Raw genomic sequence first — 18,545 nt, 5'->3', positions numbered from 1 at the left:
AATAAAACAAATAATACCATATAATAATGATAGGAACAGCTTGGGGGTACTGTACCTTGACACTGTTGCACAAACATAACAAATACATAACAAAAAAACAGGATCGGATACAACATAGAAAAAGCAATCAAAGCAAGTATGGCAGTGACATTATATGCTCAAGCAAAATTAGCATTCAAACCCAAAGCAAAAAGAACAAAATGTTCATTCTTCAACATTCAGAAAAATTCAAAATTATAGCATTTGGAATTTTTCTGCATGTGTGGAAAATCACAAGCCCCTTCTGTCATTAAATACATCCGGTCTGAGGTACAGTTCCAGGACATGTCCAATAAATGGATATGGTTGTAACAATGCTACAAATGATGCACTATAATAACATCAATGGCAAGACTTAGCTTCATATTAATACTTCAATGCCCATTTATTTGCTTTAACAAGGACCAGTGCAAAAAAAAAACCATAATAAAAACAATAATGTCACAAACGTCGTCTTTCCTCGTCAAAAATGATTTTGCCATCCTGTAATTTCCCAAAAAACGTAAGTGAACTGCATTCAAAAATACACATTTATATGCCCAAAGAAGACAATGTTGGAAGTGTTGAATGGTTAATGATAATAAATAAACAGCAACCCAATCACACTGAGGCATGTACCTTGAGCTCACATCACCTCACCTTTGGCCGTTTTTTTTTGGGTGATAAACTTGATTCCAACGTCCAATATGATTAACCTACAAAACACATTATGTGTGGAATGATCTTGTCAAGTGGGCATAAATGTGCTTGTGTATAATGATCAAAGCTACAACAAACGGCAAAATGCATGGGTAGCTCTTGACTGCTTGGATTGTTCGGGAAAAAAAAAAGTGCTACCTTGAGCCGTTCACGCAGTCAGTCCCAGTTATGTTATTGGTTCAATTCCATCCTATTTAAGAAAAACATTTCCATTGCAGTTGACAGCCTCATCGTGTCTCAGCGGTCATTAAAATGATGTCCCGTGAAACTGCTGTGGTGTAAACTTAATATAACACCCACAAGAAGCCTGTTGCTGATTTCGATTTCAGTCGTGCAGTATTCAAGGAATGATTGGAAGCTCCTGACTGGTCATTCGACAGTCAATTGAAATTTTGTCAGCCATGACAGCATTGTCACATAGAGTTGAGTTACGATGAGATTTTCTAGCGAGTTTACTCCGCTCTGCACCTGCGCTAAAATCATTGATTATGTGCGTATACACTACTCACAAAAATAGGGACAGTTGGCTTTTTGAGAGAACTTTCAGGATTACCTTCAATTTATCAGCCATTACAGGTGACCTTGAAACTTTTAAATGTCCAACTGGTGTTAGAGCCATAAATTGAGCAAAATACATTTTGGCATCATGAGACCAAGACTTTACCCAACAACTGACCTATGGTACCGTTATTGGAAATTTTCATGGATCAAATACCCGTCATTCGGTTCCTTGTTGGAGAACAGCAAAAAGTACTGAAATATTGAACAGTTGAAAAATTATGTTCATCTGTAAAGGTTAGAGTGCGATTCAGGTTGACCCCAAAATTATACCCAAAAGCCATAACGTTTTGTGAGTAGCGTATACATACACGTCTCTCTTGCTCCCTCTCGCTCACTCTCTCTCGTTCTCTCTTTTTTTCGGTAGAGATAAAGGCACAGAAGATAAGGGAAGCACATTGTTTTTTTTTGTTTGTTTGTTTTTTTAGCATGAACATTCCAAGTGTACGGAAAGTTGAAACTTATAACTTTCCTCTTGAGTTGTTTGACAGTCAGCAACAACATATTATTGACGCCAAAAGAAGTTATCGGAAACAAGCGACAACATGAACCTACAGAGTGAGCACTCCTTAATTCATATTGCACAAATGGCTATATTCATCAAAATACCGTGTTTAGACTAGTGGGACCGCACAAAATATCCATCCATCCATCCATTGTCTATACCTCTTGTCCCCACGGGGGTCGCGGGCGTGCTGGAGCCTATCCCAGCAGTCATCGGGCAGTAGGCGGGGGACACCCTGAACTGGTTACCAGCCGATTGCAGGGCACACAGAGACGAACAACCATCCGCACTAGCACTCACACCTAGGGGCAATTTGGAGTGCTCAATTGCAAGCATGTTTTTGGAATGTGGGAGGAAACCAGAGTGCCCGGAAAAACCCACGCGGGCACGGGGAGAACATGCAAACTCCACACAGGGAGTGTCGGAGGTGGAATCGAACCAGCACCCTCCTAACTGTGAGGTGGACGTGCTAACCAGTGCGCCACTGAGCCGCCCCCGCACAAAATATATTGTGAGGATTTTTTTTTTTTGTTGACTGCTGTCTAAATGAGGGTCTGCCTTCACTTATTGCCTGCTCACTGAGACAGTAAAAGATTTCACCTCACCATTTAAAAATACAATTTTCTAGGGCCCGTTCCCCAGCTGACAATGCCCAAGAATCCTATATGTGTGTACTTCTGGTCAATGTTTATGTCAAAAGTTCAATATACATTTATATAATTAATTTAGCGAATGATAAAAAATATCTGTCTCGCCGATAACTTAGCTGCGTATGAAGATCAATGATGGATTGCCTTATCAGCTTTCGGTGTCAACTCAGCTCACTAGCAAATAATACATTTTCAAATTAAACCAATAAGAAAGACATTTCCCATAAAATTTCTACACAAGCCAACAAGACGGTGAATAACAGAAAATACGTGCAATATCAGATGCTACCATGTATCATCAACAGTGACACTGAGGAATAATTCTGAATTTCATGTTATTTGCAAAAATAAAAATCCTAACTGAAAATGAAATTTCAAGAAAAAAAAGGGGACTAAAGCTGAGAGGTGGGTCACAAGGGTGTGCCTGCATAATGTACCTGTGTGCGGGCTTGTGTTCTGAACAGCACATAAGATCATGGCATAAAGGACCTCGAATCAGCCGTGTGTAACAAAAGAACAGAGCATTTGTTTTGGACACAATTCCACCTTAACCTCCCAGGAGAGTGCAAATATCCCCAAACACGTGAGCCCCGACGGGACTCTCATCCACTGACTAGAATTCAGCAAACTCTTTTGCACATTTTTCTGTTTGTGACACACGAATGTCTTCCTCTTCATAGTCGTCAAAGTTGCTTGTGTCTCCTGGTCCTCTGCATTTGGGTAAGAAGGGCGCTTCAACCTAAGAGAGAAGTTTACGTTGACTAAAAATGCATAGATACTAATTTCATGAAAGAAAATAGGGGAGATAATCAAACTTCTTACCTTTCTCTCATAAATGGCAATCCAGTCTGTTGTGGAGAACCACTTGTGATTTTTGATGTCATTAACGCCATTTTTAAGATTTCCAAATCTCTTTGTCAAGTCCACCTGAAGCAAATTTCTCAGCAGATCCTTCAGGTCGGAGCTGAAGTGTGAGGGGAATCGTACCTACAGGAGTGAAGAGTGAGCACCTCTGAATGTCAAACACAGATTTTTTTTTTTTTTTTTTAACAATAGTCAAGTTGATGTGATATTCAATTCTTGCACCTTGCCAGAAACAATCTTCTCATAGATCTGAATGGGCTGATCAGCAAAAAATGGAGGGTAACCTGCAGCCATCTCATAGATAAGGACTCCGAGTGCCCACCAGTCCACAGCTTTGTTGTAGCCCTGGAGGAGGAAGAAAATAATCACTCATAGAACGATCGTATTCGTATTTCACTCAAATTTCATAGTTTGGCTGCAGTTGCGGGACCATGGTCCTGCAACCTATACGCAGGTGCAACTTAAAAATAGAACCTATTAGTTGTTGATTAAGTATCGGACCTCTTTTATTCTTGTTGGATCCTGTTTAATTTTGAAGAAACTTAAAGCCTCTCAACATCACAAATTGCTTGTTTTTTGACAAACAAAAGTTTTCAAAACAGTTTACCTTGCTGAGGATGATCTCTGGAGCCAAGTACTCTGGCGTTCCACACAATGTCCAGGTTCTGCCTTTTACTCTTTTGGCAAAGCCAAAGTCTGTGACCTTAAGGCGGAACAACAGAAACGCAATGGAGTCCACAGCAAGCGTGCATGATGCTCTTGAATAACAATATTCATATTCCCAGACATGGCTTACCTGAATGTATCCATGTTGATCAATGAGCAGGTTTTCGGGCTTCAGGTCTCTGTAGATGAGGTCTAAGGAGTGGAGGTACTCAAAGGTGAGCACTATCTGAGCTGCATAAAATCGTGCATGGTGTTCACTGAAAGAAGGAATGACAGATAGTTGGGTGAGTTTATCCTGAATAATGCATTCAACCCAACTCTTCATTTACTTTACTCTCAAAATTCCGCACCTGAACCTTCCGATGCGTCTGAGGTGTGAAAACATCTCTCCGCCCGGCACGTATTCCATTACCATGTAGAGGTTTGAGTTGTCCTGTTGACCAAAGAGAGAAAAGTTGGTGCCAAAAAGTTTTATAGCATCAACAGTGTCACAGACAAGCTGGCTAAATAAACACTTGCACCCACCTTGAAAGCGTACTCCAATCTGACGAGGAATGGGAAGGAGACGGCCTGCAGTATTCTCTTTTCATTCAGTGTGTGTTCTATCTGTTTCAATTTCACCACCTGCCACACCAAGAGGCAACGTCACACAGCTTTTTTTGGCACACACGTGTTGCACTTGCATCGCAACAGTTGCTTTTCGAGTTCATATAGCTCATTAGTATTTTATTTAGGTTGTCTATCAGCTGTGTTACGTTTTGCCAATAAATAAAATTATTGCTGTACTCAAAATGTTTGCAGTGTCCCTCAAACATTAAGGCAAATTAATTGAAATTCAACCAAATATTTTCAGTGCATGATCCAAAAATCAAACAGAAGCAATGAACATCATGAAAGCAAAAGTTGATTTCCATTGCTACAATTCTCCTTGGATGTGCATCACTCCACAAATTGATCATGAAATGATAAAATATCAAACAAAACTAGTCATTGGGATGATTATCACATCTTTGTAAGCATTGCCTTTTATGGGAAATTATAATAAAAGCATCAAGATCCTGTTAAAGTTGTTTTTAAGAATCAATTCACCTACTTTTTGTTTGTCCAAGACCTTCATGGCGTAGAACTGGTTTGTTCCTTTATGCTTTACCAGCAATACTCGGCCAAATGAGCCAGTTCCCAAAGTCTTGAACCTATCGAAGTCGTCCAGGCACGTTGTGCTCTGAAGAAACGAGTGAGATGAAATGCTCACATTCGACGACAGTGTGAGTCACGTATAAACTGATCGGTACATAGTACATTTTTACACCCAAGTCAAATGATCCAATCTGCTTGCATTCATTTATGGTGATATTTGCACATCAGGAAGTAGATATGTACTATCTCTCAAGCTAGCGAAGACTGATGATGCAAGAGAAATGTTAATCTGATAAAGTTATATCTTACCTGTGGCGGACACTCCCATTTTCTTAAAAAATCTTCTTTGGCTTTAGCTAAGAACTCTTTCACTACAAAAAGACAGCACAAAAACAAAATGTTGATATTAAACACCCCACACACTGTTAGTTAAAAAAAAAAAAATCAAAAAAAAAATCAAACAACATTTAGGGTAAAGTGCATTTTAAGGTCAGGCACGTTTCAGGTACTGAGGAGGAATGACTACTCGACAAGACAAGAAAAGAAAACCCTGAGCAAAACCACACAGCAGCTCAACAGGAAATTTAAGTGATGCAAATAGCTTTAGTAGGCTTGAAAAGATTGGCCAAATTTAAAGTGAAGCTGTTCTGCATCTCTTTGGGAAAGAGTCGAGTGTTAATAATAACGGGGCAGGCTGGGACGGAGAGACAAAATGCAGAGCGCAGGCATTTGAAAGTACATTATGAAAGGTCAGATCAGACATGAGAAATCCAGAGTCACAGAGTCACTCAAGCGCTGCCAATCAAGAGTGTAACACACTACATTTGATCTACAAGGTTCAAGTGAACAACCCAGGAATCCCACTCTGTGACTGAGGATGTCTCCGAGGAAAAATGGGCATACCAAAAGTCTCTATAAGATCGCCAAAGATGTTTTCAGGAACATTGAGCCACATGGATGGAAATGATGAGGAAGAAAAAGAGAAGGAGAAACATTCATAAAGTGTCTGAAACAGCAGCATTTTTGATTCAAGTGGATTCAATGTCACACAAAACAAAATGACATACAGTATATGAGAGAAGATACTAAACACAGTACATTTCCTACTTGATGAGACCGGAAAAGACTATTTTTTTCCCCCCAAGGTCACTAGGAACAACTATTATAAAATATCATCCAGAGTATTTTATGTAATGTGGGAACAATTACTGCTTCATTGTTTCCACATTACAACAGTTGAATATTTCGGCCAAGAGGGTGTTTAATATTTAGGTTGAATTAGGTCGGGCTCTTATCAGATTACACTGGAAAAAAAAAAAACATTAGGTGAAACAGCGGACACACACAAAAAAACATATTTATAATACAGTTAGTTATGAAGACAAACGAGATACCATGATCTGGAACAAAAATGTTTATATACCACACTAATGCATTTTCCACAGAAAAAAACACTTTGCAACATTGCCAACCCAAAAAATGAAAAAATTATCGAAACAAAATCTAAAAACAGCTGTGAATCGAACCACTCCTAAATTAAATTTCCTACTCACACAAGCAAGAAAGTTTAGAAAAAACGGATCCAGCTCGCATCTTGAAATGCTGCAAAGGATTCCTCTGACAAGTGAGCTGCAGAGCACTTACTTAAGTTATCCCACATGATGGTGAACTCAGAGACGTGCTGCATCTCACAATCTTGTCCTCTCTGTTCTTGGTTACTTTTACGACATCTGTGAAAAAAGCGGCTGGCGAACGACTGATCCTTTCCCTGTGCCATTTAGATTTTTTTTTCTATGTGTAATAAAAGAGACTCACAGGCGAAATAGACACTTTCCAGACAGTGGACTAAACGAGAAATAGCAACTTCCGGTATTGAGTGAAGTACTCTGCAACACTTGGCTAACCACATAAAGTTAAGCTTCCTGTTCAAGCACTGCACTTTAGTTTCAGTGATCATCCCCATGCATGAGTCCTACGTACTGAATTTGGAAAGTACATTTTGATATCATTTGGTCCAAGTCAGACTTAGGTGAATGACCAATTATCGTCCAGGTTGACAATTGGGGCCAGTATTTGGCTTGTTCCTGATTATCAGCATCAGCATTTTTTTATGAATCCAACGGCTAAGTGATCAATTTAACACAAATTCAGGGATTAATAATTTCTCCTGCGGCTATTGTAATTTTTTTTTTATAATAATAGTAATACAATATTATTATTGCTTTCATTGTTTTTCCTCATTGATTGGCTCTGAGGGATCACATGGATCCACTGCATCACTGCGAGGCCTATAATCCCATTTTTTAAGACCCACTCAAGATACCAAACATGGTCACTTGTCTCATAGAGGAATACAAGTATGCGAAAATCTTTCCAGAGTTTTCTAACACCCATCGGCAAACACAGACAAATTATCATATGGCAGTACTAATGCAAGGTAGTTTCATTCAATGCTGAATTGCTGACTTGAATACAACTTCATTAGAAAAATACATCTTGAGTAGTTCACCTGCAAAAAAAAAATCGATCTACTTAACTTAAACTTAGCTAAAAAGTCAATGTTTATTTACATGATCCTTTATCACCAAGAAACACTTGCGTTTAGAGAGCCTGTCCTTGAGCCAAGTCCTTCCAGACAACTCCCGCACTGTTGGCCTCATTCTTAATGTAAACATACTTTGATGGTGTGTGTTGTTTACATAACAGTATCAGTATATCATTTATACACAACAGTCACGGCTGCCAAACAGGACCTACTGGTGTTTTCAAGAAGAAGCCTGTGAAACTGCATGGATTACTGCCAGTCAGAAAGCAGGTCAAGATCACTGCTTTCTTTATAGACCAGAAGCGTGGTCCAATCGAGTGGATTAGTTTGGAAAACATACATATATGAAAACCGACAGCCCTTTGCCACATTTAGTGGAAGGCACTTACGATTGGCTTAAACAGATCTATTACAATGATGTTTTATTACATAATTTGAACCACTAAAGTGAGTGATGGCCCTGCAGGAAAAAAACAACAACCTTGAAATACATTTTTCTTCATTTGTTTCAGTGCTGGTTCAGCATTAGGAGAAATTCTTGAACTTTAAATTTACCTTGGTTATTATGTTATCTGTAATAAGACCTTGCAGTGTGGCTTCCATAGATGGCAAATGAAAGATAAGATTACTAGGCATCATAAGACGTGTCTTAATTTTTTGCTAACCATGTAGTTGTCATTTTAAAACGATACTGTAATTCGGCGATTTCCACCTTAGTGTTTTGGGTTCACTTAAACAGACCCCAGGGAAGGGTGGGAAATGGCATGCCTTTTCTAAAACTTTTTAAATTTTCTCCATGCATAGCTATGGTGTATTTTGAAGGGAGGAAAATTTTCATTGGTTATTCATAATTATAATACAGTTCTTATGTTTTTACTGTATTTTCCGGACTATAATGTCGTGTAACATTAGCATACCGTACAATTATTCAGCTTTTTTGTTGCCCCTATTCTATTTTTATTTTAAATTGCTCTACAAGATGACATGTCTGTTCTTGGTGTTGGATTTTATCAAATAAATTTCCCCGCAAAACGCGACTTATACTTCAGTGCGCCTTATATATGTCTTTTCCTTCTTTATTATGCATTTGGTGCTGGTGTGACTTGTACTCCGGAGCGATTTATAATCCAGAGAACACGGTAATTTCAAATCAATATTTGGGTACAGTTGTGAGTCTTATGAAATCACAATAAATAAATTAAACATTGTTGGGTAAAAATAGTACATTAATGTTTGGACATTGTCATTTCATAGTAAGGTTGCAGAAGTCATCATTTGAAACACTTGCAGAGATTTACAGAAATACAGTGCTGCACATTAATACTCATATTTAGCATGTTGTAAAATAGTAATATGTAGTGTGTAACAAACTTATTTCCTTAGCATGAAACAGTACCTAACCAAGAAGAACGTACTAGCTGTTAGAAAAAGCTTGGTGACCTCTGGTATACTGTTTGTGACATTGCAAAGTGCAAAGATCCAAATTATGACACAAAAAAGGTTGAAAAAACATGCAAATTCACCCATTGATGCATTTTGTAGAGAACCACACAAGATGATTCCTGTGGCTGCACAGTACTAATTGAATGCACTGGTGCACAATTAAAACAATTATAATAAGTAGAATGATTACCCCCAATTTTCCTATTAGTATAGCATAAATAAACGACTAGAGACTATCTACTACGTAAACATGTCAATGCCCTGCCTAAACCGGTATAGAGTCCCCGTCTGGACTGCAACGATAAGAGCAGTGCATCATCAGCTAACACTGGACAACAAACTGCAGAAGGCTGCACATTGCACGAATAATATTCCAGTACAGCAGGCGCAGTCACGTTGAAAAACACCAAAACATCAGCAACCATTACAGGCAGCACTGAGTGGACGATGCTTACCGCTTTCTTGCTCATTGCCTTTCTTGGCAGTTGCTGAGTTCCCCATCGCGGTAAGACGGGGCGATGCACAGCTGGCTACGAGCGACGATGGTGGTTGATGGTGTGGCTAGCTCGCCAGCTAGCAGCTCCTCCTCCTCCGTTAGCTAGCTAACAGATTTCAACCAGCTCTCTGAGCCACAACATCAATTTCCCCTTGTTGTCAACAGAAGACAGATTGATGTGCTCTGCAAACAGCTGTCGTCTTATTAGACAAAATGTCTGTTTGCATTCAAGTAGGCCTTCGCTGGAATGAAAACATGATCCAGACTTTTTACCCCTGCCTGCTGTCGTTATATGCTGCGTTCAGGTCGTGTAGGAATAGGAATAGCCGCGTGAACCAACTTGACGGGTGAAATGCTGCCTTCGTGTTTCGTAGAAAAGCGTACATACTTTTTAAAATATTTTTATATCCAGCCATTAGGTTAATATGTGGCAGCTTTATTTAAAGTACACTGACCAAATTAGGACAATTTCCTTGTAAGATCTGCCACTTTGCATCATTTCCACAATTCTGTTGTTGTATTACACATTAATATGCACACGTTATAGACTTTTGTTGAAGGACTCTCTTTACTTTAGACACCTGTGCATGTCCTAAAGAGAAATCAAATCCCTTATGATTTCAGCATATTTAGTTTGACCAATAAAGATGATCTATATTATTGTGCAAATCAACCCATCCATCGATTCATCTACCCACCCTCCAGTAGTAGGGCACAATAGACAAACACACAGTCACACTTGAACGCCATTCACACTAATAGACATCTTCGTCTTTGCTTAACTGTTCTTTGAATGTATGTAATTACATACATGTAAATAAAAATACATATGCCTGGTGCAAAGGGAAATTAGTTACACAATATCAATGTAAGTTGAACTAACGATGGCTGCAGAGAGACAACAGTAAGATGCGAATGACACATTAATGACCTCTGAGTAGGACGCGCCCATGACAGCAGGTTTGATTTCTAGTACCACGGTCAGCGACACTGTTGCTAGGTAGCTTCCAGTGTTTGCATTTAGCTGTCAGGAAGCAATGACACTCCCCGTAATAAAATAGTTACCACTAGTAAATTGCAACAAACATGCTTGACAAGATTTTTCTGTTATTTTTAAACTAAAAGACGCGTTTTGTTCTGACCGGGGAAAGCTAAATTGCGTTTGTTAAACTTCAGCAGTTCAGGTATCTTCACCCCCATTCTCACCGTGAATGGTTTTGCCCATGGATTCGCTCCAGCGCTCAGTGCACACAACAGCGGACTTCCAAGACACAGATTTGTTTTTTATCTTATCGCGTGCATGTCAACTAATATTTAGTGTTTTTCTGCACAACACAAACACTGATGCGCACTTGCAAATGCTCTCGGTACCGGTCGATTTGTCTGCACATTCGTTGGGACGCAACCAAGCTAAGGAGCTGCGCTACCAGTGAGTGGAATTAATAAGGTAACGAGCTTCTTCGCACCTCAATTCTTCCTTAAGAAAATATTAAGACCGAGCTAATTATTCACCCTCGTTATCTTTTCTGCAACATCAGATAGATGCACAGCATTTATTTGCGAGTTTTATCGTTGTGAGGTCGCTAAATGAAAACAGTGACGCTTCATTTTTGGCGTACCAGCTATGCTGTTTGATAGCAAGCACTGCCTAGTTGTGTCTTACAACGAGAACCCCCAACCGGACCCGCACCAGTCAAATAGTACTCTATTTCTCAGTGCACCTGCAAAGATTGTGCGACATTGCATTTGGAGAAACGCGGATTGCCCGTGCACAGAAAGATACAGTGAGGATTTTTTTTTTTGAAAGAGTATAAAAGGGCATGGCCCTCAGTAGTTGTGACAGGCACAATCCTTAACGGTGTTCTCGTTAGCTTAGCTCGTAGCTTGCTTGGGAGGACCCTTAAAGTGACCTGCAAGATGAGCCCCCTTCTTTATTTATAGAATTTCTTTACAGGATAACGTGTGCATTGCAGACATGTCATGACGACATAAACAGTCTGTCATAGGCTATATTTGTAAACCCCCCCCCCCCCTAGATTATGTGTGCTTTATAATTGTATTCCCTCTTGCTCCCATGCAGTAGGATTTATTGACTCCTATGCAGAAACTTCCAAGTGTCCAAAGGCATTTATTTGTGCTGATGAATTTTTAGGCAGACGAGCGTTTCCAACTGATTCAGTTGTGCATTCACTATTATGTAATTTCTTGCAGTCTTGTGCTTGCAGCTTGTATTTTAAATTATATCTGAATGTTGAAAATATTTAAAACGGGATTTGCCTATTCATGCATGTCATGGTCATTACATTTTTAGAATTATGTAATATGCTCTAAGGCTTCAAAATAGTTGTGGGGTTAATCTTAGTGGCAGGCTTTACTTTATTAATTATGCAGTTTGCATTTTAATTGTTTGGTTTATAGACCTTACTTAAAATTACAGTATAGAAAAAACAACTTGAGTCTTGTCCATATTTCTAGTTGATTGTATTGTATTCAGGTGTCTGGTGGAGTATTTCAGTGCCTTGTGGGCTGAGAGCTCCCACACTTGTTTTGACTTGTATGTAGAAGGCACAAAGTGCAGTACAGTAGTTCTCTCTTCTTGCAAGATAACTAACAAACTCAGCATTTTATTTGAGATGGTTTGATTTGAGGGGATTAGGACATTCATCGTAACCATCTTAAGACAGTTTCCCCTCTCCTGCATCTGTTTTTAGTATACTATGTGCAGTATTCATTGTGAAAGCAAAGAAAAGCTGAAAAAAAGTAAAAAAAAAAAAAAATCCTGGTTATTAACCTTTAACCGGATCAATGTATTCAGCCCATGTTGCTCTGCTAAGTGTCATGGGAATTGGTTAAGTAGTTTAAAGCTGTTAAATCCCGTTTATTAACATCCACAAAAATACGGCCATATTAACATCTGCAGAGATAGTAAACAATTCATAATTATTTGATTTGAGCAAAAATATTTGGTTTGCATTCAGTCAAGCATGTGCAATAAAAATAAAGTTTTGATCAAACTGTTATATTTGTTCCATATTGAAGTCTGAAGTGTTTGGATTTATAACAAAATCTAGGAAATCATGGAAATAAAATAAGTGTACATGTTAACTATTGTTCCATAAACATGTACTTTAATTGTGACAACACTTCTGGTGATGCTGGACAAAAGTATTGGAACACTTTTAATACCTCTTGTTGAGTTTAGCTTATCTTTTCGAAAAAGCCACAGAAAAATAATCAAAACATGTCTAGAGTTTGATATGGTTTTCATTTCTTTACGGTCATCTTTCCTATGAAATGTTAAGGCATATTCCAAATTGGATGGCCAGTAGAGATTTTAGTCTATTCCTAGCACCTATTGAATAGCTTCTGAATACACACACACTGAGGTTTAGTGAACTGAAGAACATCGTTTGTACCATGACACAAAGCTAAGTGGTGTTTTCACCAAGCCTCATTTTTTGTCTCTCTTGTTGGAAGCTCACTGCTGAGATGTAATTTCTTGTGAGTTGAGGAAAGCATTAAACAAACCCCTCAGGGATGTCCCGCTCATCCTTGAAGAGACTGCACTACTGAAAGAGCTCGGTGGACTACTTCACTCCCGCTTTTTCTCTGTAACACTTTCTGTCCAGTGCTTCTTGAGGTGCCTTTTATGAAGCTGCTTTTGATAGTCACAAATGTTTGCCACTACCATATGATGTTTCGGATCTTAACACATTCCTTTTATAAATTTAAATTTTAATGAAGCATCTATCCTGCAGACAATACAAATACTGTGGTGCAGCAGTACACAATGGGATTGAATTCCCATCTCGTGCAAAGCAAACAGCTCAGCGTTACAACACCCTGTAAAACAAACATTTATTTGTAATGGATATGTCATGGCCTGTGGAACACGGAGTGATGCTCATGGCAGTGTGAGGTGATGATAGCCTTTAACAATAAAGCGTCTGTGTGGAAGCGGGGAGTGTGCATGAGCTCAGAATCCGGCTTCTTGTCACTGTACTCTATGTCTGTGGTCCTTTTGCTCCCTCTCTTGTTCAAATTTAGCTACTGCATCATCTTCTGTTCTACTACAGTAGTAGTGGCTCAATGTTGATATCCTGTGATATTATTACGCGGCTGTAGTCTGCAATGCCACGTCAGAATATTAATCTTACATCAATAATACCTGCTATATTATTCCATTTTCTGGGATACCTCCCAGTCTGAATGATTCATATTGAAATGATTCATATTGAAACTGCACATTGATCATATATAACCCGAGCCTGCATATCCAAATAAATTGTACGAACTGCGCAAACTGGTGACAGATTTTCTGTCTCAGTTTTTCCAGTTGTAAACTGTATCTTATTTGTATCGGTGTATATTAATTTGTGTTTTAATTGACAGTTTCCGCTGTCTAACTAACTAACTAACTAACTAACTAACTAACTAACTAACTAACTAACTAACTAACTAACTAACTAACTAACTAACTAACTAACTAACTAACTAACTAACTAACTAACTAACTAACCAACCAACCAACCAACCAACCAACCAACCAACCAACCAACCAACCAACCAACCAACCAACCAACTAACATCAAAACATGACCTCAGTACACTGACAGTAACCTCAACTGAGCATTGACCTAATTCATTTAGTAAAGAAAAACATTAGATGCCACAGGCTCTGAGATGTGACGTGCTTCATGCCAGTCTTTGAGATGAAGCTTGAACTTTAGCAGATTTACATTTCTATTTCCATAATCAGAATATCAGAAAGAATTAATACTACTACTCTGTTCTCCGACTATGGCAATTTTGTCCTTTTTCTTTGACGGCGAAGAGAGGACTGTGTGTTCCAGTTGTCCGTTTCTTTAGGTCTTTGTATTATGTGGCAGTCACATTAGGCCTGTTCCTGAGGGCATCTACATGACACCAAGGTCCGGTAGTTTTCTCGAGTCAATGTTCCCTCCCTGCTGACTGTCCAGGACAGTGCTGGGAGGTGGGCGGGTATTCTTGTCAACGACACAGCTTGCCTCACTTCATCACTCAGACTGTTGTTGTTTCACTCTCTGCTAAACTCATTCCAGTCTCTGTCTTCCCTGGAATCGATGCTCCACTCGGTCAAAAAGACAACCAGAAAAACATAAACCTCTACTGAGTGATGGAATAATGTACTTTGATTGTTTCCCTATTTTAATTTGTTCAGTGAATACTCATTGATTCAATAGTGTATGTGTGTGTGTATATATATATATATATATATATATATATATATATATATATATATATATATATATATATATATATATATATATATATATATATATATATATATATATATATATATATGTATATATTTTTTTTCTCAGAGACGCGTAAATGGATAAGAATGTGTGCTCAGTAAATTGCAAGAGGGGCATTCTGACCGCTAGAGAGCACTGTTGGTCTCTGTATGGAAGTCAGAACGAGGACAATAGTCTTTTGTAAGTGGAGCTTCTGTGGCATTTAAAACGTGTGAGCTCTGTATTTCTCTTTTTTTTTATGATTTATATATTAAATTCGGTTTTAAAAAACTGATATAGCTTGCGTATAATTCATCCAACGTACTACAAAATGAGAGATCCGTATTATCATCTTCTTCCAAGACATAATTTAGTTGTTTTTTTGGTGTACATATCTAAAGATAAAGATTATAAGAACTTACTTATGGTGCAAGGCCTACATTACGCTATTACTTTAACATTGTGAAAGTTCATTGTAGTTTGCACCTGTGGACAGTTTGGGATGCCCTTTGTGCTTGTCTCTGCAAATGGGATAATTTGGACCAACAGGATGAGCACAAGTCACAATGCTCTCTGAGCCAACAGAATAATTAAGTGATAGAACATCTCAACAATGGTTGATAACTGAGAAAAGAAAAAAAGAATGGCTTGTCAGCCCACTCGCAGGCCTTAGCCAAAGAATAACAGAATTTGGCATGCTGACTGGTGTTAATTCCTCACATTGTTCATTGCCTGAAGCGTCCATTTTACAAACTACTGTGAAAGTGCCATCTGCTTGAATGAGATGACCTCTCAGCTATACAATGAAATCCAACTGGCACAAGCATGAGATACAAATTTGCATTAGGGTTCCACCAAATACTATTTAGTCGAGTAGTCGTCACACAGCTTTAGACGGTTTTATTTCTGCAGTAACAGAGCTAAAATAACACAATTTCAGGAATGATCACATTTTCAAAGTTTTCATGAGAAAACAAACTAAATATATTGGACATAAAGGGACTATATTGTTGCAAATTGCAAATGAATTGGAAATCCATTATATCAATAAAAGGGAATATATGAGAGTTTATGGAAATTAAATACAACTACGTACACTACAGTCATAGACAGTCTCCACTATACTATATTTCAAAGTTGGGTTTTGACTGTGGCTTGCTGTGTCTTTTTCTCAATGCACATTGAGTGTTCCTTCCAGACAACTTGGGTTTTATTTGTACACACAATTGTTTGACTCATGCTGTTATTGCAATCTTCAAACCTGTCGCAATATTTTGGGAGAAACAGCGGTGGCTTTCTCAGTGGTGTTCTATGACATCCATTCTTGTTTCATGTTTTAGTTTTAGTCATATCTAGTGTGTTAGTATGTAACAGAGATTACTGGAAATGTTTGGCTTACACCATTATTTTTTTCTCTTTTACATGTCTTCCTATCCATTTTTCCACATGGGGCTGTAAATAAGATGGCCCTGTGTAGATTTTAAAGAGCACCCCTATCCTTTCCCCATCCCAACAATCATTAGTCTACCCACACTCCTGCTGGAAGGCACCTGGAAGATACTCAGATAATCTCCACACTGGTTCTGAACCATACTGTCTACGCAGCCCAAGACCGTGACAACTATTTGGTGTGAGAGTGTCCTCGGAGGGTACCGTGAGTACCCTGCGGGGCCCGCCTGCCTCGTCTGGCAGAAAGCTTGGCATCTCTCCTCACACCTCCAGCATCGGAGATGCCCTCGCCTCCCAATGACGGAGGTGAGTTGAAAAGATTTTTGTACAAAAAACGTACACACATACAACTGCTGTTCTCTCATGCATAGAAACAAAGCTACATAGAGAAGATATGCATTTTGATTCATAACATTTCATACTTATCGAACCATTCCCAGCACTTCAGAATTCCCCAGTTTGACTTATTTATTTCATTCCTTCTCCCTATTGTGCAGCACATATGCGAGATGTTGGACCACACCAGCCAGTACAATTCCCTGCAGAAATGAGGCGCCCTGCCCACTTTTTCTATGCACGCTGTGACAACATCATGGAGGCTTGTTTTGATGTATTCTGTCTCTACCTCTAGAGGATCGAGGCGCATCCCCCGTGAACTTGCCATCTGTGGGGTCCTACCATGGCCATGGCAAGAGGAAGGTGCACACCAAAAAGAAGAAGGGTATCATCAGTGCCAATGTTGCTGGCACCAAATACGAGATTGGTACGAAGTTAGACTGACGCCTTGTATGAGCTTTGAAGTCTTTTGAGGCACAGTTGAAGCAAATTTTCTGACAGATCGTAAAAAAAAGACCCAAGTTGAGCATGTTCAAGCTGTGTATAATGTTACAATGTCTTAAGCTTCTTTTTTCCAACCAATTATTAGATGTTTGTTAAATGGGGACGTTGCAATTTTAACACCGATACTAAGGTTTTGCACAAGCCAAAAAGGCTGTCCTGAGTCATTTGGAAAATCGATGGAATTTATTTTGATATTGTACATGATGGTCCTAGAGAGGGGAAATAATCATCATCATCATCATCATAATATAATAACATACAACTATGTATGTATATAATATAATTTTCATAACTTTTAAGGCATAAACCTTTAATTTTTTAAAATTGACTCATTACTCTACTGTATTTTATGTTATGATGAAGATGACATACGGAGATCACAGTTTATTTTTAGGGTTACTTGGCATAAAAAGTTTCAAAACTGGAGTGACATATAACATCTTAAAGGAAAGCGATATGAGTTTCAGCCTGCTGAAACTGCTTGTGTGGAGGAAATCCTTGCAAAAAAGAAAAAAAATATTTATTGAGGTAATCTAACGTGGCAGTCAGTGTTTTTTGAGACAAGCTAGAAGAGCGCAGTAAGCACTCCTAACATGCTGGCTATATTGCGTGGCATCAAAGCTCTCAGGGGTGAACTACAACCTTTGAAACTAAGGAGTCAGCAGCAGTGTAGGAGAAATCAGGGGCAGTCGGAATCCAGCATGTAGATGGGAATCAAGCTGTGAATCATTTTTCTCGCTGTGAAGAGATCCTCACACTGGCCCTTTTGAGATAAGAGCTATGCAATATGTTCAGGATCAAGTAACAAAAGCAAAATTTTAGGGAATAGAATAGAGCAGAGATGGTGTTGTTGTTTTCTTTATAGCCACATAGAAGTGTTTATGTATACTCCGGGCCTCAGGACATGTTTAGCGTGATGGCATAGACCAAATTAATTATAACCTGGGTCTTCTGGAATTTAATGGTAACTGTCAGCACAGCCCTGCTGCGATGTAAATGCTCTCGGTTCAAGTTATCAAAACACAGTTAACATCCACCAGCGTGAACAGATTGATGAAGTCACATCAGAAACGCAGTTTTCCCATTCAAGTGCTATCATGCAACATTAGGCAAGATGGCATCAGGTTTGTGTTGAGTTTCAAGAAATTAATTAAAATGCCATTTTGTTTGGGCATCCGAATCTTTCATTACGCACTGAATAATGAATAGTTGCTGGATTAATGTCCAAATGGGTTCGCCACCTATCTCTCATACTATTGGCTTTCCTGTGGGATTTCAATGAAGTATCATTCATATATATTTGTTGGGGAAGTATCATTAATATATATTTGTTGGAAGCCATTACGATCAGCTGATGTGCTACAACATTGCTGGAAGG

At 38.8% G+C, this 18,545-nt stretch overlaps 2 protein-coding genes across 5 annotated transcripts in view; one reads left to right on the top strand and one right to left on the bottom strand.

The window, feature by feature from the left end:
- Window positions 1-2,337: 2,337 nt before the first annotated feature.
- Window positions 2,338-9,908, bottom strand: prkacba (protein kinase, cAMP-dependent, catalytic, beta a). Of its 2 annotated transcripts, none has more exons than XM_088394842.1 (10): window positions 9,562-9,908; window positions 5,428-5,489; window positions 5,075-5,203; window positions 4,507-4,605; window positions 4,332-4,414; window positions 4,112-4,238; window positions 3,923-4,018; window positions 3,538-3,660; window positions 3,274-3,438; window positions 2,338-3,190 (listed from the first exon to the last, which is right to left on the bottom strand). In XM_088394842.1, exons 1-10 carry the CDS (start codon window positions 9,605-9,607, stop codon window positions 3,065-3,067), a joined length of 1,056 nt encoding a protein of 351 aa, XP_088250968.1. In that variant the 5' UTR covers window positions 9,608-9,908; the 3' UTR covers window positions 2,338-3,064. The 2 variants fall into 2 exon arrangements, with proteins under 2 accessions (XP_088250968.1, XP_088250967.1); XM_088394841.1 differs by lacking the exon at window positions 9,562-9,908 and adding an exon at window positions 6,763-7,053.
- A 926-nt stretch (window positions 9,909-10,834) lies between these two features.
- The window catches only part of ttll7 (tubulin tyrosine ligase-like family, member 7), a 45,947-nt gene continuing 38,236 nt past the window's right edge, over window positions 10,835-18,545 (top strand). For all 3 annotated transcript variants that reach the window (XM_088394835.1, XM_088394833.1, XM_088394834.1), the window contains exons 1-3: window positions 10,835-11,049; window positions 16,342-16,633; window positions 16,959-17,090. In XM_088394835.1, the coding sequence (XP_088250961.1) occupies window positions 16,609-16,633; window positions 16,959-17,090 (157 nt within the window). In that variant the 5' untranslated portion in view covers window positions 10,835-11,049; window positions 16,342-16,608. The remainder of the gene's footprint in view (window positions 11,050-16,341; window positions 16,634-16,958; window positions 17,091-18,545) is intronic.

Source organism: Syngnathus floridae, chromosome 13 (genome assembly GCF_059516105.1).
Source record: "Syngnathus floridae isolate MCC-2025c chromosome 13, RoL_Sflo_1.0, whole genome shotgun sequence".
NCBI classification, from domain to species: domain Eukaryota; kingdom Metazoa; phylum Chordata; class Actinopteri; order Syngnathiformes; family Syngnathidae; genus Syngnathus; species Syngnathus floridae.
This window is presented reverse-complemented; position numbering and strand designations above follow the sequence as displayed.